At 34.9% G+C, this 25,170-nt stretch overlaps 1 protein-coding gene across 1 annotated transcript in view; it reads left to right on the top strand.

Annotated features, from left to right (window-relative positions):
* Positions 1 to 25,170, top strand: part of LOC121381208 (kinesin-like protein KIF27) — a 40,872-nt gene that overhangs the window by 1,661 nt on the left and 14,041 nt on the right. Inside the window, exons 4-23 of the mRNA XM_041510406.1 lie at positions 912 to 1,019; positions 1,802 to 1,934; positions 3,465 to 3,611; positions 4,743 to 4,817; positions 6,083 to 6,181; positions 7,040 to 7,161; positions 7,852 to 7,953; positions 8,407 to 8,487; positions 8,751 to 8,875; positions 9,546 to 9,681; positions 10,128 to 10,211; positions 10,538 to 10,624; positions 11,482 to 11,601; positions 17,301 to 17,420; positions 18,244 to 18,431; positions 18,807 to 18,928; positions 20,419 to 20,608; positions 22,917 to 23,013; positions 23,503 to 23,606; positions 24,437 to 24,544. Of these exons, the coding sequence (XP_041366340.1) occupies positions 912 to 1,019; positions 1,802 to 1,934; positions 3,465 to 3,611; positions 4,743 to 4,817; positions 6,083 to 6,181; positions 7,040 to 7,161; positions 7,852 to 7,953; positions 8,407 to 8,487; positions 8,751 to 8,875; positions 9,546 to 9,681; positions 10,128 to 10,211; positions 10,538 to 10,624; positions 11,482 to 11,601; positions 17,301 to 17,420; positions 18,244 to 18,431; positions 18,807 to 18,928; positions 20,419 to 20,608; positions 22,917 to 23,013; positions 23,503 to 23,606; positions 24,437 to 24,544 (2,348 nt within the window). The remainder of the gene's footprint in view (positions 1 to 911; positions 1,020 to 1,801; positions 1,935 to 3,464; positions 3,612 to 4,742; positions 4,818 to 6,082; positions 6,182 to 7,039; positions 7,162 to 7,851; positions 7,954 to 8,406; positions 8,488 to 8,750; positions 8,876 to 9,545; positions 9,682 to 10,127; positions 10,212 to 10,537; positions 10,625 to 11,481; positions 11,602 to 17,300; positions 17,421 to 18,243; positions 18,432 to 18,806; positions 18,929 to 20,418; positions 20,609 to 22,916; positions 23,014 to 23,502; positions 23,607 to 24,436; positions 24,545 to 25,170) is intronic.

Consider the following 25,170-nt stretch of genomic DNA (forward strand, 5'->3'; position numbering starts at 1 on the left):
AGCATTGATCTTTCTGTAGATAACCACTTATAATACTGTCAGCATAATAAAGTTAAGATTTCACGCTTTGGCATATTTCCTCTCAGAAATTTCTAAATGTAATATCTGGAGCTGATAGATTTTTGCACGGGGTTACAAAATAGTATGTAACATAGCTGAAAAATAGAATGGGTGTTATGCTTGCAGGGCCTGGATGTGCAGAATATTTGGCCAAATTATCTTTTAAATTTAACAAATGGCAGAAATCCACCTTTATTTTCCAACCAAATAGCAATCATAGCATGATATTATTTCACCAAGTTAAAATAAAATGTGTAAGTTCTGTTTAAAATTCACAATTGGCAAATTTGTCATGTGGCAGAGCTAACCCTGGCCTTGAAATTGCAGCAATTTGCAAATGGGTGAAACAACGTTGTTGCATTAGAGCTAGATTATGGTAGCCCCACTCCCAGTGATATTCAATGTAAACAACTACTATTCCCATGCCCGATGGCTTATGAAAAAAAAGTTGTCTAATGTTGCATTTAAGTCTATATTGTAAATAGGAATATCCTGCCCCCCCCCCCCCCCCCCCCCCCCACCCCCATCCCCTAATCTTAGTGTTTTTAAGCTCTATCTCCCTCTTTAGGTGACATTATTACTATTGGTAAAATTGTATTAACTTAAAGTAAAGTAGGGCTAGTGAATGTTTAATCGTGGCTAGTAAATATTCAAAATCACTGATCCCATGACTAGTGGATTTCATAAAAATTCTAGAAGCCCTGTGCATGTAGCTGTATGTTTGTGGGTGAAGGTCGGTTTACTGAACACATATTTTAATAAATTAAATGTATAATTTTAGCTAGTACAGATTACTTTATATTTTAGCAGTTTTGCAAACATGTTACCTACTTGAGTGCTTTATATTTTAGGGGTCTGGTAAAACATATACCATTGGCGGCTGCAATCTTTCTGCCATCCCAGATGAGGAAGTTGGAGTTATTCCCAGAGCACTCACTCAGATGTTTATCATGATGAAGGTACGTGTGATGTGTTAACACATGAAAGAAACAACCTGTTCCGGGTTTTTTTAATATAAAATTGATGCATACATAAAATGTTAAATGTTAAATAGTTGATGTAAGGACAAGAATATTTGACCACTTAAGAAAGAAATGATTGGAATATTTCCATTTTATTAGCATATGCCAATATTTGTGTTTTTTTGCACATACTGTTGATGTTATTCCAGAAGTTGATGAAACGAAGTTTTGATCAGTTTTGTTCCTAAACTTGTGGACCAGTTTTAATTGATTGATGTAACCTGTTCATATTGTCTGCATGCAGCATTTTATTTCTCTGAGCATGCACAGCAGTACAACAAAAAAGTTAATTATTGAGATAAATGTGGGTTATGGTTCATTGAGAACTAAGGTAATATTATACTGACATGCACTTATACCTTTATTTTTGATTCCTATATGAAGGGGGCCGGGACGTAGCCCAGTGGTACAGCGCTCACTCGATGCGCGGTTGGTGTGGGATCAATCCCTGTCGGTAGGCCCATTGGGCTATTTCTTGTCCCAGCCGGTGCACCACGACTGGTATATCATAGGCCGTAGTATGTACTACCCTGTCTGTGGGATGGTGCATAAAAAAGATACCTGGCTGCTTATCGAAAAGAGTAGCCCATGAAGTGGCGACAGCGGGCTTCCTCTCAATATCTGTGTGGTCCTTAACCATATGTCTGACGCCATATAACCGTAATAAAATGTGTTGAGTGCGTCGTTAAATAAAACAGTTCCTTCCTTCCTATATGAAGGCCAATGACCAGATAGAGTACCTAGTGAAGGTGTCATACATAGAGATCTACAAGGAAGAACTACGGGATCTGCTCGACCTGGAGACATCTAACAAAGACCTTCATGTCCGAGAGGATGACCAAGGAAACACAGGTAAACCATATTGTTATTTACTTACTCTAGTTTTATTTAATTTCATTTATACTTATTTGTGTGCTTATATACAATGAAGATGTCAGCTGAGTAGCTTATTAACTTCAACAAAAAGAGGGTGGAACGTAGCCCAGTTGGGAAAATGCTCGCTTGATGCACAGTCGGTCTAGGATTGATCCTCGTCGGTGGGCCTATTGGGCTATTTCTCGCTCGAGCCAGTGCACCACAACTGGTATATCAAAGGCCTTGGTATGTGCTATCCTGTCTGTGGGATGGTGCATATAAAAGATCCCTTGCTACTAATGGAAAAATGTAGCGGGTTTCATCTCTATGACTGTCAAAAATGACCATATGTTTGACATCCAATAGCCGATGATTAATAAATCAATGTTCTCTAGTATTGTCATTAAACAAAACAAACAGACAATCAACAAAAAGATGATGTCAAAGTTTGTTTTAATTAACAACACCACTAGAGCATATTGATTTATGAATCATCGGCTTTTTGATGTCAGACATTTGATAATTCTGACTAGTCATCAGAGGAAACCCACAACAGTTTTCCTAATGTAGCAAGGAATCTTTTATATGTCCCACAGACAGGAAAGCACATACCACAACCTTTGACCAGTTGTGGTGTACTGGTTGGAACGAGAAAAACCCAATCAGTTTAATGGATCCACTAAGGTGATTCGATCTTGAGACTGAACTGACTAAGCTAAATTCTGCCTCCTGATGGTGTTAAATGCATAGAATAATAACTTAACTAAACACCTTAATATCTGTTTGCTGTTATTGAGTAGATCACTTACTTCCATGATTATGATAGAAAATCTTTGTATTTTGATGTATTTTAAGTCTGCGTTACGAAGAGATGACATCTTAAGCTAATGACACATATATTCATTAACGATCTGTTTATCGCATCCATTTATTGTTCGTAAAACACATCCGATAAATTATTTTGAGTCAGTGGTTTCTAATGAAGACCGACATATATGTCTGTAACGTTTATTTATCGGATCTGATTATTGCACTTTTTGGACAATGTTAGAAAATGCTCTGTTTAGGTACCGTTAACGGAGCAAGGATTCCTATATTATGACATCATATATGTATTGGGAAAGTGTAGTATTCTAGTCTTGGGGCTCTGATTAACAATAGCTGGGGAATTGTTATCAATTAACTTTGAAGATGCACAATTAGCACCGTGTGAGATTCTCTGACCTGAGGTCAAACATGAAACCTTATCAGACTGGATTACTTTATATACTTGCATGTTTTATGTATTCCTGTGGTTTAGAACATAATTGGTGTTTGTGTGGGAATCTTGAGAGTTGTCCTCCGTAATCCTAGGTTTTAAGAACATTTCGGATATATGCGTCACAGTTTGTCAGATCCGTTTTACACAGGCGACATACGGATCCGATAAACGGATCTGTTTACGGACATATGTGTTGCTAGCTATTTGTGATTGTAACTAAACATTAGTAACAAGAATTGATAATTTGTTAACATGTTTGTTTCCAGTCATTGTTGGGGCTCGAGAGATTGAGTGTGAGACCCTGGATGAAGTCGTGTCCCTCCTGCAGTCTGGGTCAATGGCACGCCACACTGGCTCCACGCAGATGAATGAACATTCCAGTCGATCGCATTCCGTTTTCACTGTCGTTATCGGTTTGTCTTATTGTATTAGTACAGTGAAACCCCTTAAACTGGACACCCTTGTCACCAAGACAAATGTCCGCTTTTAAGAGGGATCCAGTTTAGTGAGGTTAGGTTCTGTCCTGGTTTTTAAAAAGGGACTCTGTAAAATGTCCGGTTTTGAGGGAATTCTGGTTTACAGAGGGTCCGGTCTTGAGAGGTTTCGCTGTATTTATTTTGAATGTTATCTATAATAACACTGAAAATGTCAATCATTATCTCATCAGTAATCAGACTTTCATATAAATTTTTTTAAAACCCAAGAGCATAAAAAATCACACTTGATGTATCCCAGTGGTAAAGCACTTGCCTGATGCAGCACAGTGTATTAGGATTGATTCCCATCGGTAGGCACATTGGCTTGTTTCTTATTCCAGCCAATGCTTCACAGCTTGTGTAACAAAGGCTGTGTTAAGTAGTATGCTGTCTATGGGATTTTGTATATAAAAGATCCCTTGCTGTTAATTGAAAAGAGTAGCCTATGGTATGGCAGCAGTGGGTTTCCTCTCTTATTATCTGTATGGTTCTTAGTCATATGTCTGACACCATATAACCTAATTAAAATGTGTTGAGTACATCGTTAAAACATTTTTTTCCTTAAAGAGACATTCCTGAGTTTGCTGCAATTTTTAAGATGTTATCGACTAAAAGAGAAATTTTAACGATTGTATTTAGATATCAAATATATATTTCTGCATAATATATTAGTGGGTGTATATTAAACGTGTTTCTGATCGTTCTAATATTTGTATTAGGTTAAATTGCATATATTTCCCAATTTCTTTTTTTGCCGTACCTACAAAATTATTTCAAGACACAATCCAGTTTGGGCTTCTTACAAATATTAAGGCCACCAGAAACACATTGATAATACAGACACTGATATTCTAAGCAAGAAAATATATTTAATATGTAAGTTTAATCGTAGAAATATTTTATTAGTCGGAAACATCTTACAATGCAGCAAACTCAGGAATGTCCCTTTAAAATGCTGAGGAGGGGAAATTGCATTTTTCATAATAATCAGTATCATATTAATCATACTTTTTAAAAACTGTTTTATGTATGTTTTTTTCAAAAATCTAACAAATCTTTCTTTTGTAGATCAAAAGTGGTCTGAAAGTGATGACAGAAAATCCCAGATAGATTCAGATAGCGCTGGTGATTTTTTGGAAGAAGGTATTGGATAAGTAATGGTAGTGTTTTATTGCATCCTATACTAAGTCGGGGCGAGATGTAGGCCAGTGGTAAAGCGCTCGCTTGATGTGCAGTCGGTTTGGGATCGATCCCCGTTGGTGGGATCATTGGGCGATTTTTCGCTCCAGCCAGTGCACCACGACTGGTACATCAAAGGCCATGGTTTGTGCTATCCTGTCTATGGGATGGTGTATATAAAAGATCCCTTGCTGCTACTCGAAAAGAGTAGCCCATGAAGTGGCGACAGCGGGTTTCCTCCCTAAATCAAGCATGTGATTCTTCCGCCTTTTAGTGGAATCCGCTTTTAAAATAAAATCTTCTATCATAAAATAAATCTGTGAAAATGTTTTCATAAAAAAAAAAAAATCTTATTTCCCTTTATTTTCAGTTTTTTTTTATTATTGCACTTCCACTAAACCATTTTCTTAATCACTGTTTGCTTACCTGTAGACGGTGTACAGCAATATAAGACTGATGACCAGTCAAAGAAATCGCTGCACTTTTGTATGATAGAACATTTTCAGCTTTTTTTAATAATACCAAATCACATGCCTGCTAAATATCTGTGTGGTCCTTCACCATATGTCCGATGCCATATAACCGTAAATAAAATGTGTTGAGTGCATCCTTAAATAAAATATTTCCATCCTATACTAAGTCTTGTAACTAGTAGGGCACTGTTTGATATGCAAACTATTATAGAATCCACTCCGTTTACATCGTATTTGAACAAAATATCACTTGATAATATCAAGTGGAGTGTACCATGTTATATATTTAGGAAAGTGCAACTATTGGACCTGCAACTGTGAAACAAATGGACAGCAGCTCTCACTTTAAAAATTGTGTGTCTCATTTACCATAATATGTCGGACATTTAATGGTGACTGATAAACATGATGAGGCATCATGAAACATTTTATTGTACTAACCAAATGAATCTAGGTTAATAGTCCTGATTTGATTAAAGTTGAGTGAATTTACTACACTTTAAAGACTTAACAATTATTTTATACGGTACCAAAAAGAAGAGAATGTCTATGGGATTTATCAGGAAACGTGGTGTAATAGGAAGTAGAGGACTCATTGGAAGATTTTAAGTATCCCATTGGCTGTTGGGATGTTCGGGCCAGACTGATATCCCTAGGGGAATATGCCAATATTTGAGGTCAGGTTAAGTATTTTTAAAAGAGAAAATGGTACAAGTTTTCTCCATTCTGTTTACTTGTTATTTCTGTATTTTTCAGTACCAATTACGCACACAATGTCAGGAAAGTTCCACTTTGTAGACCTTGCGGGGTCAGAGCGAGCTCACAGGACCGGGAATGTGGGAGATAGGTTCAAAGGTCAGTGTTGTGAGATAAAATGTACAGAGTAAGTAGAATACTTGTATGTCAGGTATTAACACTGTTACTACCAACTACAAAATATACTATACTCGTAATACGGATTCTGCTTCTGTGAGTTTATTTGCTAAAAGGTTTATGTTAAACAAACTAACGTGGCATCTCAATATAGTACACCAGTCTAGCAGTTTGGGGAACTTGGATCTGTGTACTGTGGAAATCATCAGATTAAAGGATAAGAGTATACAAACTTGGTGTAGAAGGTGGGGGATGATATGTAACATGACCTTCAACATTCAGTGTATTAGATAGTTTGATTATGATTAGCCAACCATACAATATGCACTAAAATCAAACAAAAATTTAACCTAATTGTCAATATATGACATACTAGAAATATAGATTTTAATTCATATTTGATGAATGGCTACCTCCACCCTGAATACAATGTTTGGATTGGATCTTGTCCTCCCCACCCCCCAACAACCCGTTTTCTACAACTTGTACATCTAAGACTGTAATATATTCAATGCAGTCAGTTTCTTTTTTTCTGAAAATTAAGTGTCCCAATTTTGGATGCCTGATGATTACTGGTTAAATAGTGTGCATTAAAGAAACATCATCATCATCATCTGTTCCTTCAAATGGGTTGCCATCAGTTTCCAAGTCCTTGATATTCAGATCATCTTGTGACAGCAATGTACAATAAGATAATAACAAAGTAAATTCCCCATAATGCTAAATAGGCAACAACTTTTGGCATCATTACTGCTGATAGCCATTGTGAATTTCAAAGGCTAGTTTTCTCATGAAAATAGTTGCTTTGCATATATTAATTATGATCATTTTGTTTTTCAGAATCTATTCATATTAATACTGGCCTACTTTCCCTGGGTAATGTAATTAGTGCTTTGGGTGATCCTAAGAAAAAAGCCACTCACATTCCGTACAGAGACTCGAAGATTACCAGGCTACTAAAGGTAAGAGCCATACCTGTACTGTGCTTTCAGATAGACATAAAACTAATTAACTGGCAAACGTGTGTGTGTTTTACTATGTTCATATTATTTTTGTTCTTGTTCTGTCTATCTATCTGTTTGTTAATGTGACATTTTTGTTTGATATTTGATGTGGTGAATTGACATCATCTAATAGTGAAAATATATCACCATATTACATCAGAGTGGCAGTTGTGGGCATTATGGTTTTAGCTTCCCTGTGTATCTTATGAATGCATTATTCAATGTTCAAAATAAGCACTTGTCTGTTTGTTATGACAGGTGAAAATCTGCTCAGACAAGTAAAATGTAGCTGTGTGATTGTCTAGTAAAAATGTTGAATGCAGTTTCATTTTGAGCAATTTAAAAACACCGTCCTTATACTTGAATAAAACAAACCACTTATTTGGACATGTGCAAATATTGGCAGGCAAGTAGATTTCTAGATGTACGTGACTGGTGGACAAGTGAAAAATTATACTTCTTTCTTCTTTCTTTCACTGATTTGATCCAATGGTGATTGTATTTTCTATGAATGGAGGAACATTTTATGTTATATGATAGCAAGTATTCTTTTTCTGATTGAACTATTTACAGTCCATGCATATTATTTAAATGTACTAAATGAAAATATTGTGAACTAATTGTCATATTTCTTTTTATTGATTGCAGGATTCTCTTGGTGGCAATGCCAAGACATTGATGGTTTGCTGTATTAGTCCTGCATCTGTTAACTTTGATGAGACTCTAAATGCCCTGAAATACGCAAACAGGGTGAGTGATGTTTTGCTACATGGCATTCACTTTTGCAATGTTTAGTATGTCATTTATTGTACCTTTAAATTAATTTTGTATACTGGCAACCAAATTTGAGATTTTTGCTTTTAATTGAAGACAGAGGTATGTATTTTGATGATTAACAAAGCACATTTTTATCAATTCTCAGTCTAAAAGTAGTGGTATGCGATTCTTTAGAAGTTAACTAAACTAATATACATATGCTAATCAGCTGTGTTACTCAAGTTCATGGATTGATACCAATTTTGTTCATTTATGCAATATATTTTTGTAAACTTTACACCATGTTATATGTTATGTTGAAATATGCCTCTGATATTGTATAGTTTCTTATTGTAGCTTGAAATTGCAGTGCACTTCTACTCTGTGTAACTATATTTTCATATCGTTTTGTATTTAACTTTGGTCATATTGTATATTTATATTTAGGCAAAGAACATCAAGAATAAGCCAATAGTAAACCGTGACATCCAGTCTATTCGATTTGAAGAAATGCAGAGTGAAATTAAGGTATTTCTATCGAATATTTGAAAGTAGCTTTATTGTTTAATTACATTACATTGTACTTTTTATAGATATTAAGACATCATATTCATAAAGAAAATAAATTATATCCTTAAAAATTTCTACACTAAATTCAGTTTTGAAATCATTAATTTTAAAATATTTATTTATGTATTATATTCTGTAAATTGTTTTACTGTGGATTGCGAAATATGTTCTGAATTAAAAAAATTGAAGGTGCTTATTGTGTTGTTGGTTGACTATGTTAGGCCTTGCGTGAAGAGCTAGCACGACAGAGGACGTCAGTGCTCAGTGTTATAGGGGGCGATATTAACATAGAAAAAGCCCAGCAAGACGCAGACAGCATCAGGGAGCTGGAAGATCAAGTCATCAAGTGAGTTAACATCCCTTTTCTTTTCTTGTGTTTATTAATTTAATTTATTCCAATTAAACTGGATTTTTTTTAACTTATATTCAATTAAAGTTCAAGCATGCTGCGCTGGGCACTATAATAATTGTTTAATATTCCCACTGAATAATTAGGGGAATATAACCTTAAGGTTATCCATCCATTCTATCGAGATTCACAAAACATGGCTGATACTTTCTTTTATGCTGGGGTTAAACCTCTCTTTCCTTCCTTTCTATTCTTTCTTCTTAGATTTTCCTTTCTTCATTTATTCAATATTTCATTAATTTTGAGCCCACAAAAATGCTCATCCATCCATCCATATCCATCTATCAATATCCATCTATCCATCCATATCCAACCATCCATCCATATTCATCCACCCACCCATTCATCCATCCATCCATATTCATCCATCTATCCATCCATATTCATCCACCCACCCATTTATCCATCCATCCATCCATATTCATCCACCCATTCATCCATCCATCCATATTCATCCACCCATTCATCCATCCATATTCATCCACCCACCCACCCATTTATCCATCCATCTATCCATCCATATTCATCTACCCACCCATTCATCCATCTTCAGTTTTATTTAGTTTGGCCTGTCCAAGCACTGCCATGTCTTATTTTTTTTAATTAGGTTGCAGACTGAATGTTCTCATTACCGAATGGTATCGGAGGAAGCCTACAGACAGTTGCTGGACATTCAAGACAGAAACATTCTGTCCAAGAGTCTAGACATACGGCTAAAAGATTGGCTGGATCTCATGGAAGAGGTAAGATTCTGAGTTTAATAATCATTATTGTTTTTTTCCCTGATTTGTAAAGTGTATGCTAACATGAAGCATATTTAGTATTTGTTATTCATGATTTATTTACAAATAGAACCAGATTTTATATATTTAATATTGTATCTGCAATCAAAAATAGTCTGTAATCACAATCCAAGGAAGCTGATAAATATGGCTGTGTTGGTGACATGTTTCTGAATTTTTTTTCCTGTGGTTGTTATATAATAATGTGCTCTTAGTAACAAGTTCACCATAGTTAACAGTTTTCATTTCAAAGTAAAAGTTTTAACAAATGGTATGTTGTTGTTTTTTAATGACTTACTGTCAGAATTTCCATTAACAAAAAAGGTTCGTTATTACATATAAACAGCTTTCTTAATATTTATCCCAGCATGATTTTCCTTGATCTTGCACAAAATTGTGTTTTTCAGCTGAAGAACAAAGTACCACGATCACTTACAAGAGAAAGTTTGGATAATCAGACAATAACCACCTTGACATCAGAACTTAAAAAAGTATGTCCTAAAATAATTTTTTATTTTTTTATATTTAATGTTAATGCATTAGAAGTGATAATATCAATTAAATTTAAGGTAAAATATATTTTTAATGTTAGCTCATACAGTTTAATTGATAAATTAATATTCTATATATTTATAATTTAAAACACAGGTTTTCCCACCAAGGGCTTTACAAGTAAGATTATTGATGCTGTTCTTCATTTACACTACTTGGCAAAAAATAAATTAAAATAATGATTAAATATATGAACTGTTTAAATATTCATTTCATTTCCCATTTTAAGAAAATAGCATTAATTCATGTAATTTTTTAACTCTAGTGCAAGGAAGACTTAAAAAGTGATGAAGAAATATTTGCAGAAAAGTCCAGAGAAACGAGCCACTTACTGGAAAGAATACAAGAACTGGTATGACATAAATGTCTGTTGTAAATACTTTTCTATAGTTGAAATAGTCGATTAATGGACATTAGTACAATTTGCACCCAAAATATTAACTTTATTAATGATTGTATGACAGTTCGACCAGATGATGCCTGTGACAATTAGTGTCTGTGTCTCTGTTTTACACTAGACAGGTTGTTTTTGTCCATTAAGAACCCGTCCTCAGTGTCCGGTTTAGGGCTGGTAAATGATGTCTTTATATTCTGTTCACATCTCCAATCCAGACTATGGGGTGGGATGTAGCCTAGTAGTAGAGTGCTTACATGAGATGTGATTGGTCATAGAATTGGTTGTCATCAGTGGACTCAGGTTTTTCTCTTGTTTCAACCAGTGCCCTACTGGCACATAAATGCTGTGGTATGTACTGTCCTGTCAGTAAGAAAGTGCATATTAACAGATCCTTTGCTGCTTTTTATTTGGAATAGCTTATGTAGGGGCATCATGTTATCTCTCTCTTTCTCGACCAAGTGTTGAAGTAACCATATGCTAGAGACCAAACAGCCTTAGTTTAATAATATGCTGAGGTATAATTACACAAATATTCCTTTCCTTTCATTTTCCAGTACAGTAAGTGCACAGCTCATTAAAGAGGGCTTTAACATTGTCCTTAACAGACAGCCTAGATATATGCCCAACATGGCATGCCTGATTAATTAGATATAAGCTTAGTGTTTTTAAAAAGATGTACCTGTCAATTAATGGGGCATTAGTACTCTCTCAGATGCAGCAGAAACAAGAAGAACATAATTTAGTAATTGTGTACTGTATCACAAATGTATAGCTGCAGAAGAACTTGATTGGTGTTTGTGGTTGTCTCACAGGAGCTGGAAGTGGATGCGAGCTACAAGTTTCTGAAAACTGCCGAGGAGCAACACAGACTTCAGGAGCAGAGGATGCTAGAGCAGCAGCTTCAGATTCAGGAACTACAGCGCACTCTGAGGGTAGGTTATCAAGCTACTGGCTTATTGAGGACTAGGTCTCAGACAATCTTAGATATGATAGATAGATCATAGGAATTAGCTATTTCCACTCCCTTGTTCCTACTAATGCATCACTAGTGGTATATTATTGTTTTTGTTGTCCAGTCTGCAAAATACATAGACAACAAGCCAACATGTGAAATCCATGACATTCTTATATGATTGCTGAATTATAAGTGATGGTCAGCAGTCTAAACTTGTTCGATGTTTGTTCAGGTCAGGTTTCTTCAGGTCACCCTAGAACAGCTGTGTGTGTAGGAATTTTAGCAAAGGGGGTCTAGACTATGGCGAGTGAGATTATAGGGGTGTCGAGTCGTGCTTCCCATGAAAATATTGAAATAAATAAAATTTGCTCTCTAAACCCTCCTGCACACGTACCTGTAGAATAATATGACCAAAAAAATGTTATACACAAAGAAATACTGACATTTAATTTGTGTTATAGTTATCTAACATCAAAGGGTTGCTTTATTCACATTTATGGTGGACCTTGGTTCAATTAACTTGCATTTGATCAGGAACAGTGTGTATAAATCTTTAGTCGGACTGAAATCCTTGATGATGTCACACCCATACAGTTTGCACACCCATACAGTTTGTGTGCATTGCAGGGAACATTTTGTTAGCATCACATCACAAGTTGCTATGCACATTTCTGGGATCATAATACAATTTTAAAATGTTAAATAGCAGTTTAATAAATTTTCAATTGATTAGTAAATGTCGCTAATCAACATTTAAAAAGAAAAACAATTCCCTGCATTGCCATGATGTTAAAATTAAAATTTCTCATGTTAGCGACTTGAGTGTAGACTTCACAAGTTTTATAAGCACCTGTAGGGCCTGGGCCCATATTTTAAAAACTCTTGTAGGCTATTACATCACTATGGCATGTGTTGCTTTGAAAATGTGTTGGTTGATGTGAATGTCTGGTGTATCATTTTGTCTGTTGTCCAGTGCATGGACTGGCTTGTGAAAAGCTGTAGTACGTTCTGCTATGCGGGGACACTGTGCATGGTTATATACCAGCTGCTTTGCTGCTTGCAAGTGAAACTGAAGTGAAGGTGCATAGCTTCCTTGGCTGATCTCTTTGCCCATATGCAGCAGTACTGGGTGCTAGTCTGTAATACCTGCTATTGATGTATTGTTTTCACTGGTCTCCATGGTTTAGTCGATCGCCCGTTGGACGTAAAGCTGATAGGTACCAAGTTCACATCCAGATACCAGCAAATGCCCATAGTGAATTTCAGTAGCTCAAACAGGAGATGTAAGATTACTAAACCAACTTCTCTCTCACTAACAATTAACAATTAACCCATTAATATGCTGTTATCCAAAATAACTGAGATATGTGCTCAGGACAACGTTGTTGAAGCTTTATTGAATATAAGCATGGAAATCAAGTTGCAATTTAAAATTGTACGAAATTTTTTAATAAAACACTCATTGCTTCTAAACGAAAAGGTTGGAAGCATTAGCAACGTCAACTTTCTCTTTGATCTTCCAAGCCATGCGTTGTGTGCAGTATTTACATATTTGACACATGATCAATAATGCATTTAATCATTATGTCATGCACTAGAAATGAGCTGGCTTTACAAAAGAATATATTTTGTCTTTACTGACAGGTGGTTTTTGCTGCCTGTTGACTGTTATTTATGCTGTTGCCAATAGCCAGTGGTTAAACAGTGCACTGATTTGTTCTTAAAAGATACATGTTTTTTTGTTTTTTAAACCTAGAATCATAAGAGCAGTACAGTAAAATGGGTTAATATTAGTGGTGTTCTGTTTTTAGCTAAATTCGTCATTAGCTAGCTTTCAGCAAAATGAACAAAAGGTTAGATTAAACTCAGGGTATTGTTGGGTAAACATCAGCATTGTATTTTGTTAAAGTTATCAGTTTTAATTTTTTTTGGTATTAAGCTCTTTGAAATCACAACAGATTGTTAAATTGTTGTTATTGTTATTTTACTGTGAAACTGGTTTTATTTACCTAGCTTGTTTTGACTTCTTTATTTATTTTGTTATATATGTATATATATATATACATTTTGTTATCTATCAATTAGCCAATACTAAACGAAATTTAAAGCCATAGCTCGACCCCCACTCCCTCCCTGTCATGGACATAATTCTCTGGCGAAGTCAGAGGTTGTGTCCACGACAGCCGTGCGGTGAACAGTTCTCTGATGGAAGCATGCCAAAAATTACCCACACCCACACACCCTCATCCTGCCTGTCTGCACCCATCTATCAACCCACCTATAGTCAGTCAATGTTTTGTGAATAATTTCAGTTTGGTTTGATATGCGAAAAAAAGTAAAAGTGTTTTTGAAATGAGGAACAATTACAAATTGCGTGTGTAATTTAGGAAATAATCGGCTTAGAAATCAATTCTAAAGTATGAAAAAAAGGCGTTCCCTGTGGGATGGACTATAATTTCCTACAAATATTATTAAATTATGTACATTTCTAGGTCTACCAACCTACCTTCCTACCTACCTACCTACCTACCTACCTAATCCACCTACCTACCTATCTACCTACCTATCTACCTACATGTTCCTACTTGCCTAAATCCTTACGCACCTTCCTTCATATTAATTAACTAACTAACCTTCAGACAAACAGTTTACAGTAGCACACCTGCCACCGAGTTGAATTGTTCTGTATTATATGACAGCTGCATGTTATTTTCATTGTTTTAATTTTCAGCGTGACATTTTTGTTACTAATGCTCCAGTTCAGCCTACCAAAACTAACATTTTACATGTGGTAAACCTGTTTATTGTTCTCACACAGCACCTTGCTTTACATGTATTTGTACCTTCTACAATGTTTATTTTCATATAAACTGAATCTGTTTTTCAAACACAATATAGCAATTTTTTTGTTTTGTTGGTATTTTAGGCTACTTGAGCTTGGTAATGCTCAGGCACAGCATTCTGTAAATATATATAACACATAATCTAATTCACTCTGCATATAATGTGAAATTTGATTGGATAATCAAATCCATTTGTGGCAGTAAAACCAGCATTAATGTGTCAGGAATTTGGGTGATTCCCCAAAAGCCTATTTACATATTTGTACGTTACTTCTCAATGTTTAGTTGCATGTACCTACTTTTTTTTTCAATTTCACCGTTGAATCTTTTCTGAACTAAAATGTGTATTCCTTAAAATGTTATGATGTAAATGCTGTTGATAAACGTGTGTGTGACATCATGTCTGTGACCCTGACAGGAATGGGGAAGTAAGTAATGGTAACGATGTGAATTATAAATATTCATTATCGAGCACCAGTTGTCGTAATGAATATTCAGAATAAGTAAAATCGGTAATAATGCTTGGCATTGTTGTTAGTAAAACAAAATACTATAATAATTATTTTATGAGTTGGATGACTTGAAACTCGATTGTAGTGATCAGGTTTTTGTTAACATTCCAAAAAATTATTATTTAAGCTTTTGTTTTTTAATGCATATATTGGATGAGAATGGAGATAACTGTGTTGTATTAGACCATTTGCGGACATTAATACTGGCTTTACATCGCAAAATATCTGTTTTACCATCTCCACTACCCGTCACTGGTAAAACTCAATTTGTGACAAAAACCCCAGCGTTAACATCTGCAAATGGTCAAATACAGCATAGTTATCCCCAAATTGTATCATGCAATAGGTTTTCAGGTACTGCATTTTTTAATATGTGTGTTGTGAACCGCATACATTTACATGTAGTATTTTCTGTCATAAGTAATGTACATTTTGGTTCAAATAACCTCATATCAGACACAGCATCCTTAAAAATGTATATTGGGGGGGGGGGGGAGTGACATCTAATTGATAGTTGTCACACTTAATTAAAAAAACCCACCCAAAACATGCCTTTTATAAATTGTATTTTAAGTCATATGAACAGCTTTTTTGCGTTACATATAATAAAATACTTGCTCATGCACTGAATTCCACAAATAAATAAATTAATGAATGTTTAATGACACCCCAGCACAAAAATACACATCGGCTATTAAGTGTCAAACAATGCATTCCACAAAGCACATATTTTAAGGCACAAAAGCTCAATTATTTTATAGTAATATTATAGATGCACAAGCACTGAATTCTACAATGTGTCTTTCAGTCACATTTATTGTTATCATTTTTAGACTACATTTTATGAATTATATGTGTCATAATTAACACATGTTACCGGTACCCATAACAGCCATATTTTTGGGATGTTGTTAAACAAATATTCTACGTGCCTGAACCATGTATGGATATATAAGCATGTTAATAAAATTACTCAACTCGACTCAAATATTCTTTTCCTTTTTTTTTCTTTTTTTTTTTAAATAAATTAAAATGGGGACATTTTCAGTCATGCTGTGCAAGTAGTTTGTTAACTTAATCATTTCTTTGTACTAAACTAGAATTATTATCGTTAACAAAATATTTTATATGGCTTTATCTGTTCTCTAATATTGTTTATGTACTCTTGACAGGACTTATTTATTTTCTGTAACAGTTATATCTGTCTACATGTATATAAATTATAATGTTGTTGGCTGTGCTATTCCATCATTACTTGTATACATGTACATGTATTCATTACTTTATTAATTTTTCTTCAATTTCATTCTACATATTGATTCTGTAGTGTTATGACAGTTGTATTAATGGCAAATTTAACTTTGTTTTGATTCACATTCACTGTAAACAATGACAGAAATATTGAACATTATACATGTACATGTACTTAAACAATGACAGAAATATGGTACTATATACATGTACTTAAACAATGACAGAAATATGGTACTATATACATGTACTTTACTCTTAAACTGATAATTAAGATGATTCACAGACAAATATATTTTTCACACTAATTTGTATTTATGCAGTATTGCAATTTACATTTAGTTAACTAAAATAATCATACAATTGATTGTTTTTGTCCTTGTTTGTATGGATTTGTATATACATGTACTTGTGCTGTATTAGTCAAGTTTAAATAAACTTGAACTTGAGTGCATTTGCTATCAGCACATACATGTATATTTATTCTCAACTACATGTACTTTGATTTAGTATCTCATTTTTGTAGCTTGTTCACTTAAGCACTTGAGGAATATTTCAATTTGGGTGACAATGCTAACAGTTCTTTTTAAGTAACCTACATGTTTAATGGAATAAGCAACTAAGATACATGTAGGTTCATTAAGCAAATGGTCCATCATGAAGAAAACTATTAAATTGGATGCTCTGTTTTCAATTTTCAAATATTACAAAGACAGTTACGTTTGCAGAATTGATTCCATTGCATAACATACCAGGGCCCCGTTCCACAAAGCGATCTTAGCCCTAAGATCAGCTTAAGTGCATAGGGTAGATATGTGCTTACGGTAATCTTAGGGCTAAGATCAGCTTAAGTGCATAGGGTAGATATGTGCTTACGGTAATCTTAGGGCTAAGATCAGCTTAAGTGCATAGGGTAGATATGTGCTTACGGTAATCTTAGCCCTAAGATCAGCTTAAGTGCATAGGGTAGATATGTGCTTACGGTAATCTTAGGGCTAAGATCACGTCGTGGAACGGGGCCCAGTTCATTTCATCTTCATTGTCAGTGAGTTCCGTGTGTGTAATTTCAGAACAATCTGGTGGGTGACAGCAGTATAATGGACAATGCCACAGTGACGTCCAGTGCTCCACCAACTACTGGAAGACGGCCCAAATCAGTTCCTGTACACCTCCACCGCAACCATGAAAAGGTACGCACGATTTGATGTAGATTTGTCATGTCTTGTTGTAAACAGCTGGCAATTATAGGTACGCACAATTTGATGTAGATTTGTCATGTCTTCTTGTAAACAGCTGGCAATTATAGGTACGCATGATTTGTTGTAGATTTGTCATGTCTTGTTGTAAACAGCTGGCAATTATAGGTACGCACGATTTGTTGTAGATTTGTCATGTCTTGTTGTAAACAGCTGACAATTACAGATACTCATGATTTGATCTAGATTTGTCATGTCTTGTTGTAAACAGCTGGTTATTAATCAAAAGTTTCTAAGCAGCTTATCAAGGTTGAAGTCTAATTTTAACCATATCTTACCAAACTAACTCAAAAAAAAAAAAAATCCTGGATTTTTTTTGTTGTCTTGTCTTGTGAAATAAAAAGGCAAGATATCGGTATTACTTTTCCGACCATTGTGATGGCATCAACTTTTGCTTTTAGCCCAACTGTAAAGTTTCATGTTTAGCTCCATATCTCACAGACTATAAGTCCAAGATGAGGGAAACATGATGTATGGTTGCACCAGTGGGTGTTCATCATAGTGCATGAGAAAAGTTTAAATTAAAACTTTAACTGCATTTTTTTTATTGCTTTAAAAAAAAGAAGTTTATTATTATTATTTTTTAATGCATTGAGATGATCATCTATGAATGCACTGTATTATTTTATTTTTTTTCTTCATAAAAATATCATGGCTCTTAGGTGCATCCACTATCACACTGGGATGGACTGTAGTTCATCATCATATTATATATATATATATATATATTGTTTTTTAATTTCTTTCCTACAAATAGCATGGCTCACTCCTGCGTCCCCCATCACGCCACATCAAGAGCAGCCCGGCGCTGTTTTCTCTGGAGCGAGTGATGCAGAGTTTCCGCGCCCGCAGCCAGCTTCTTGTCAGTCGGCTAGAGGACAGTGACGAGGTCCTCCATCAAACATTCAGTGACGAAAACCTGCCCGAGAGTGTAACCAATTTAACGTACGACTTTCACTCTATTAGTTTCATTAATATTACAACCTGCCCGAGAGTGTAACCAATTCAACGTACGACTTTCACTCTATTAGTTTCATTAATATTACAACCTGCCTGAGAGTGTAACCAATTCCACGTATGACTTTTACTGTATTAATATATCAAGGACAGTGGTATATTCATGTGAAAATGGATATAAAATATTGAAATTTTTTGTATGTTACACAGTTTACAGCCATAGATTAAAATAATGTGCTGATATGAAATTTAACAAATAATTAGAACTAACCTTTCCCTACTATTGTCTTATAGGAAGTAAAAGAACACCATATGAATGCCATTTGTTTTTATTCTGATTGACATGATTTTTTATTTTCTTAGTGACATATCACCACTTGTCCGTCGTGGCACGTACCGAGTGAAGAAACAGGTGCGTGGCGATGACAATAAAGAAAACCGTCTGTCAATTGATTCACTTCCAGATGTGAGAAGAAGCATTCCAGGTTATTGTCATCAGTAGATACTTGTTTTAAATTAAAAGTTTCAGCATACAGTACAATTTTATTATCATAAACTCTGCTATCTTGTCACCACGATGTTTCTCGAAGTCGACAAACTGTTCCTTGACATAATATTTATTAACATTTGTTACGTTTTATAGTGACATAAATATACATGTATGCATACATACAGATAAATATTTATATGTTTTATTATTAATTACTACTTGTGATATATTTAGAGGTATAGACAAAGATTGTAACATGTACAGTGGGCAAAGGCCATCTAAAGTACAGAATTATAATATCTTACCTTATCTATTTTGTTTGTTTCGAGCCACTGTTATCTCAGTCTATTTGTTTGGTCCCTTCAACATTAAGGTAACAGTGTTTAACTGTATTTATTTATTGTTACGTTTTGGTAATTAACTTTGTATATCATGTGGAGGAATTGTTCATGAAAGGATTATCTGCTCATGAATACAATGTATGTATTTCAGATTTCTGTGTTGTTTGAGATTTTAATGGCCATAGATTTTGTAGTGGAGATTATTTCCTGTTATGTACTTGTATGTCTTGATGGTGGTTTCATACAGTCGATATGGTTCAAAATTAATGATGCTCTACTTTGCATTGCATTCACACATGCTATAATCATTTTATATGCAGATCTGTGTTTTAGACACCTTGTTTGGTGACATTTCTTGATGATCATCTTTGTGTTTGTAGTAGCTAAAAATTAATTTTATGCAAAACAAAAAGCAATCTGATTAAAATTAGCTCTACTGGTCTACCAGTAGATCTAACAGCATTGTGTGGACACCCATGTCCAGGTGACATTTCATCTATAAATAACAATTTAAATATCGACCAATTACACGTCGCCTTTTATAGCATTATTCGAAAGCATACAAATTCTAAAAATATCGGTCGAGACTATTTATGCAATAGGCAAACTTGTTGGTCTATTTCAACATTGAAAAAACAGGGGGAAAAGTGCAGTAATAAACTCTGGATTGTATACTAGTATAAACAGATTTTATGGCTATACCATCATGGTTTTTTGTTTCGTCTTGAAACAAATTTTATATAAAATTTTATATTGAAATTAGTTTCTGGCATACTTTGTAATTCACCCGAATCATTTCGTATACCCTCGGCATAATCCCGAATGTTTTCAAATTCTTTTCAAATCACTGGCATGATTTTGCAAGTACGGTTTTGAATGGTCGAATGAAAGGTCAACTGAACATGAGCTCCAACGGGCTGCTGTGCTGTTAGATCCACATGTAATAGGGGAGCTAATTTTATTTAGATTGAACAAAAAGAAATATATGTCAGAACCTATAGTCAGCAGCTTTAAAATGTGACATATACATTCTTCTAAAAGCCTTCTTCCTAAACTGATTGCTTTAAGACAAGTTTTAAAAGTGTTTAAGTTTATAAATAGATCTTGTACAGAATACATGAGTGATAATTTCATTTGACTGCAGTGACCAGCATCCGGTCGAGCACGCGGATTCTGGAGAGTATTGACTGCATGGAAAGACAGTCACAGGAGAGCAGACTCATCAACATCGAGACTCGCAACAGCACTGAGTTACAGAAGAAGAAGATTAAACAGGCACAGTTCAAGGTGCTCGAGTCAAACCAGAAGATGAGGGATCTCGCTATTAATATACGGTAAGTGTGACGAGGGGAGTACAAACAGGCACAGTTCAAGGTGCTCGAATCAAACCAGAAGATGAGGGATCTCGCTATTAAAGTAACATTATCTGGTTACCATATTATAACATCATGTACAAATGTGAAATACAAGCTCAAATACACTTTTAAAAAAGTCGTGTGTGTTCGCTATGAACGGATATCGTCAAACGTATACGCTTGATTTGTCGCCTGTGCCACCATAGCTCGGCAAAGCACAAACGACAGCCTGTTGTCAGTTTCAGTTAACACGTGCGTTTGCCAATTTCAAATTGTAGGGTTCGTCTCAAAAAATTAAAAGAGAAATCTTGCGCTGTACGAAGAACATTCGATTGAGGATACGGTACTAGAGTCTTTAGTTAAAACCGGTTTGATCTTGACAACGTATTATCGACAGACATACCTTCCTATTTCAGAACTGATATTTTATAAAGTGTTAGAAGAACTTTCAAAGTTTAGTTTGTATACTAGTAACACGTTAATCATGTATATATTTTTAAAATAAAATATACTATACGTGTTAAAATCGACAAATTCAAATAAATATTATTTCGTTTGGAAAGGGTAAAGTTGGGAGGGGGGTGGAGGGTGGGTTGTTTAACGACATCAAAGATAAAGCATATTGATTTAATAATCATCCGACCCCATACAACCGTAAATAAAATGTGTTGAGTGCATCGTTAAATAAAACATATCCTATCCTTCCTTCCATCTGCTGTTGGATGTCTAACATTTGGTAATTTTAACATATAATCTTAGAGAGGAATCGGGTGCATGTGCAGGGGGAGGGTATTGGAGGTCGAAACCCTTACTTGCCCAAGCTTAAAAAACAAAGAAATGTATTTTTTGGGGGGAGCATGGCCCCATATAAACTTTGCTTAACACAGTCTATAATCCCAACCCTTCTGAAATCCCTTCACACGCGCCTTGGAAACCCGCTACATTTTTTTTTTAGCAAGAGATTTTTTTATATGTACCATCCCACAGACAGGATATCACATACCTTGGTCTTTTTGTATACCCGCCGATGGGGATCGATCCTAGACTGACAGCGCATTTCCAAAAAACACCTTTTTATGTCTAAGTAATTAATAAAAATAACATAGTCTTGAAAAATGTTACATAAATCGAACACAGTACCCTCTTCCTCTACCCCTAGAGTGTTACGTAATTAGTAACACCCCCTTACATGTAACGTGTATGCCAACAGCTGGCCACTGTCAAAATTTCAAGGCAAATCCCCCACCCACCGACCCCTGGAAAGGCGTACCATACCTCTATGGATATAAATATGTTTTGGAGATATGAGACGACCCCTCAATCAAGACAGTTAAATTTGTTCAAAAATTGCGAAATCTCACGTGATTGTTGGGGAATTCTATACTTGTGATAAGCCAGTGAAAACCGAGATCGGTATGAGCCCGTCAAAAGTGTCCCACTTTCAAAATATTGGCTTTGTTTTTGACCTGGATAAGCCAGCGTAGTGAAACCAATGCGGAGTGCGGCGTCATATATGCACCAAATGTAATTGGATTTTCTGTTCTATATGCTTAAATAATAAAAATATTCCAGGGAATGTAGTTTTAATATATGGTAAGTGTAACGTGGGGGGAGAGGAAGAGGGGGGTAAAAACAGGCCCAGTTCAGTGTGCTTGAGTCAAACTAGAAGATGAGAGATCTAGCTATTAATATACGGCATGTGTAACGGGCGATTTTTATTTAATATACTTATTCAGTCATCAGATTAAATATAAGTACCCACTGGAGTGATGGGCTAAGGGAAACATCAGCAGTACTGCTCCAAGTGTCAGTTCCCTTGTCTAAGAAAGAACAAGATGTTTCCATCAATATCTCAGTAGATTGTTTAGTCATCGGCACTTAGATGTAAATAAGAGCTAGTTTTAGAAAGTCATGTTATTAATTAATTGCTAATATTAGTGTTTAAATCCAGGTAAACTAAATTTGTCATACAGTTGAAAAATACTTGCTTTACAGTAATATCAGCCTTTGGTCATTAGGATGTACTGTACTAAGTATGTTTCTTTGATATTAATAAATATATAATATTAATAATAATAATAATAAATAATTTATAATAAATAAATTGGCCATTTTAATAATAATAAAACAAGCAAAAAAAGAAAAGCAGAAAAAAACATTACGTAACTATTTCTATTTTTGTTTATATGGGGCTACTAATTTTTATTGAGGGCTACCAGATTTTATAAACTGGTATCCCAGCACGCAACCACTGAAAATGTTTAAGGCCTGTTATATTATCTTTCAGAATGAAGGAACAGTTGATCAGAGAGTTGGTAAAGAGCGGCAAGGATGCTACCACAATGAACAAGCAATATGCTGAGAAAGTCCGGGCATTGGAGAGGGTAGGTTCAAAATTCAGTGTTTTATTACAATTACTCAAAACTGGTATTAAACTAGAGGTACTTAATAGTTCAAGCACTATTTTGAATAGAAGTATTCTATAATGGATAATGGATGTATTCAAAATGCATAACAATCAATTTACAGTTGAATCTGGTGTAAAGGACACCTATAAAAACAGTATTTTAATAAAGGACACTTCATACCACTTCTTTTCTGCATATGAAATGTATTTTGATCTCCATATAAATGTTACTTGTTCACAGATACCATATAGTTTGTGGCTGATATAGACAGATTTGGAGTGGGGAGTGTAATGTAATTATTTTAATAATAATATAATTTTAAAACTGTTAAAGTATGTTTTGCATGGAGGTTAGTCCATCTGTCTGAACATAGTACCTCTTGGGAATATCATTTGGTAGGCAGCATCCTAATTCAGTTATTTTAAGTCATAAATATCAAGGTGTTTTGTGGTTCACATTTCTCAGGAAGCAGACCAGGTTAAAATGGATCTTGTTGAAACGCAAAAGGCTCTGCAGGACCTTGAAGCAAAAGAAATACAAGAAACGGCAGAAAAACAAAAACTACAACAGTGAGTGTCAATGTTTTGTAATGTGATTTTAATACCAATGTGCTGTTGTATGACTGTTATTAGCGGACAGTAGTATAAACAATAAACATGTCCCTGAATAACTACTAGTGGTCTGTATTTTAACATTTTTATTTAACTTTTGATTTTCAATTTTCTTCCCATGCATGTTAATTCTTTTGTAGGGTACTGATAACCAGTATTGGTAATTATTTTCATTTCATTTCAACTTATTTTCGTGCTTATATCCAATTGAACTTCAAGCACTCTGTCCTGGGGACACACCTCAGCTATCTGGGCTGTCTGTCCAGGACAGAGGGTTAGTTGTTAATTGTTAGTGGTTAGCAAGAGAGAAGAGTGTGTAGGGGCCTTACATTACCCATTGAGTTGTTAAACCCTGCAAACCCTATACCTACTAGCCTTGTGTCCGACGGCATAACCATGACACCACCGAGACTGATTGTACAAAGCTTATTATCTGAGTTACATTTTGAGGGAGTAGAGATTAAATTAAATTAGTCATTAAATTTGTTTTCTTAATGCATTGTGGGTATTGACAGAATTTGGGAACAGCCGTTATACAAACTACATGTAGTATGTCTTTATTTGTTTTGGTGTTTGTTGGGCAAGGGTGGGGGTGCACAGTGTGAATTCTGTAATTACATGTAGATGATAAATCTTGTTTTTTGTTCTGCATGGTTGGTGTTAAATTCAAATATGTTTTGTTTATTTAGTTTTAAAAAGATTTGCCAACTTACCCCACCTGGTAATTATAGAACAGCTCGCATCTGTATTATTATGTCTTCAATGGGAGCTGTTGGTTTCTTTTGCAGAGATTATCACAAGAAAATAGAAGCAGCAAAAATGAAGATGACGGCGCTGCAAAAGAAGCAGAAGGAAACGGAAAAGGTGGTTAATTTTGCCATACAGAACGAGAAAAAGTAAGTGTGTTAAGACATTTGAAGGCAGATATATCACAAAGTATATAGTCTGTGGAATCTCAAATAAAAAACTGAAAATAACACACATGAATAGTAATCTGGAAAACTGACCTATTTTTCACAACCCTCCCCCCCCCACACACACACACACATAATGTTGACTATTTAAACATTTTTGCAACAGTGCTTATTGTAACTGGTGTCAGCTGAAGAAGAATGTACACCCAGTGTATAATTCAAATCATTTAAAATCCCAAAATATATGGATATGGAATCTTCTCTGCTATAGATAGACGAAAATGTATTGGTCAGTACAGTGGTGAAGTTTAGTATCTTATTATATAACAAGTGAATATATTCTTCATTGGTAATCCAGTAGTAGACAAATGTTATAATCCCATGTCTTAAGCTTGTTAAAAATTCCTGGTTGTCATGCTGTTATGTTGTACATGGTGTCCCTATCCCCTTTTCCTGGGGTGGGAATTCACCTCAGATCAGCTGTTTTCCTCTCATAGAACATTGTGTTTCCTCGCATTTTAATTGTCCTTTCCTCCAAAATGTGTCGGATGGCACAGATTTTAACCTAGGATTTCAAGAATTTCCAAGACCCCTCTAGATTTCCTCTT

The sequence above is a fragment of the Gigantopelta aegis genome, chromosome 9 (genome assembly GCF_016097555.1).
Source record: "Gigantopelta aegis isolate Gae_Host chromosome 9, Gae_host_genome, whole genome shotgun sequence".
Lineage (NCBI taxonomy): Eukaryota > Metazoa > Mollusca > Gastropoda > Neomphalida > Peltospiridae > Gigantopelta > Gigantopelta aegis.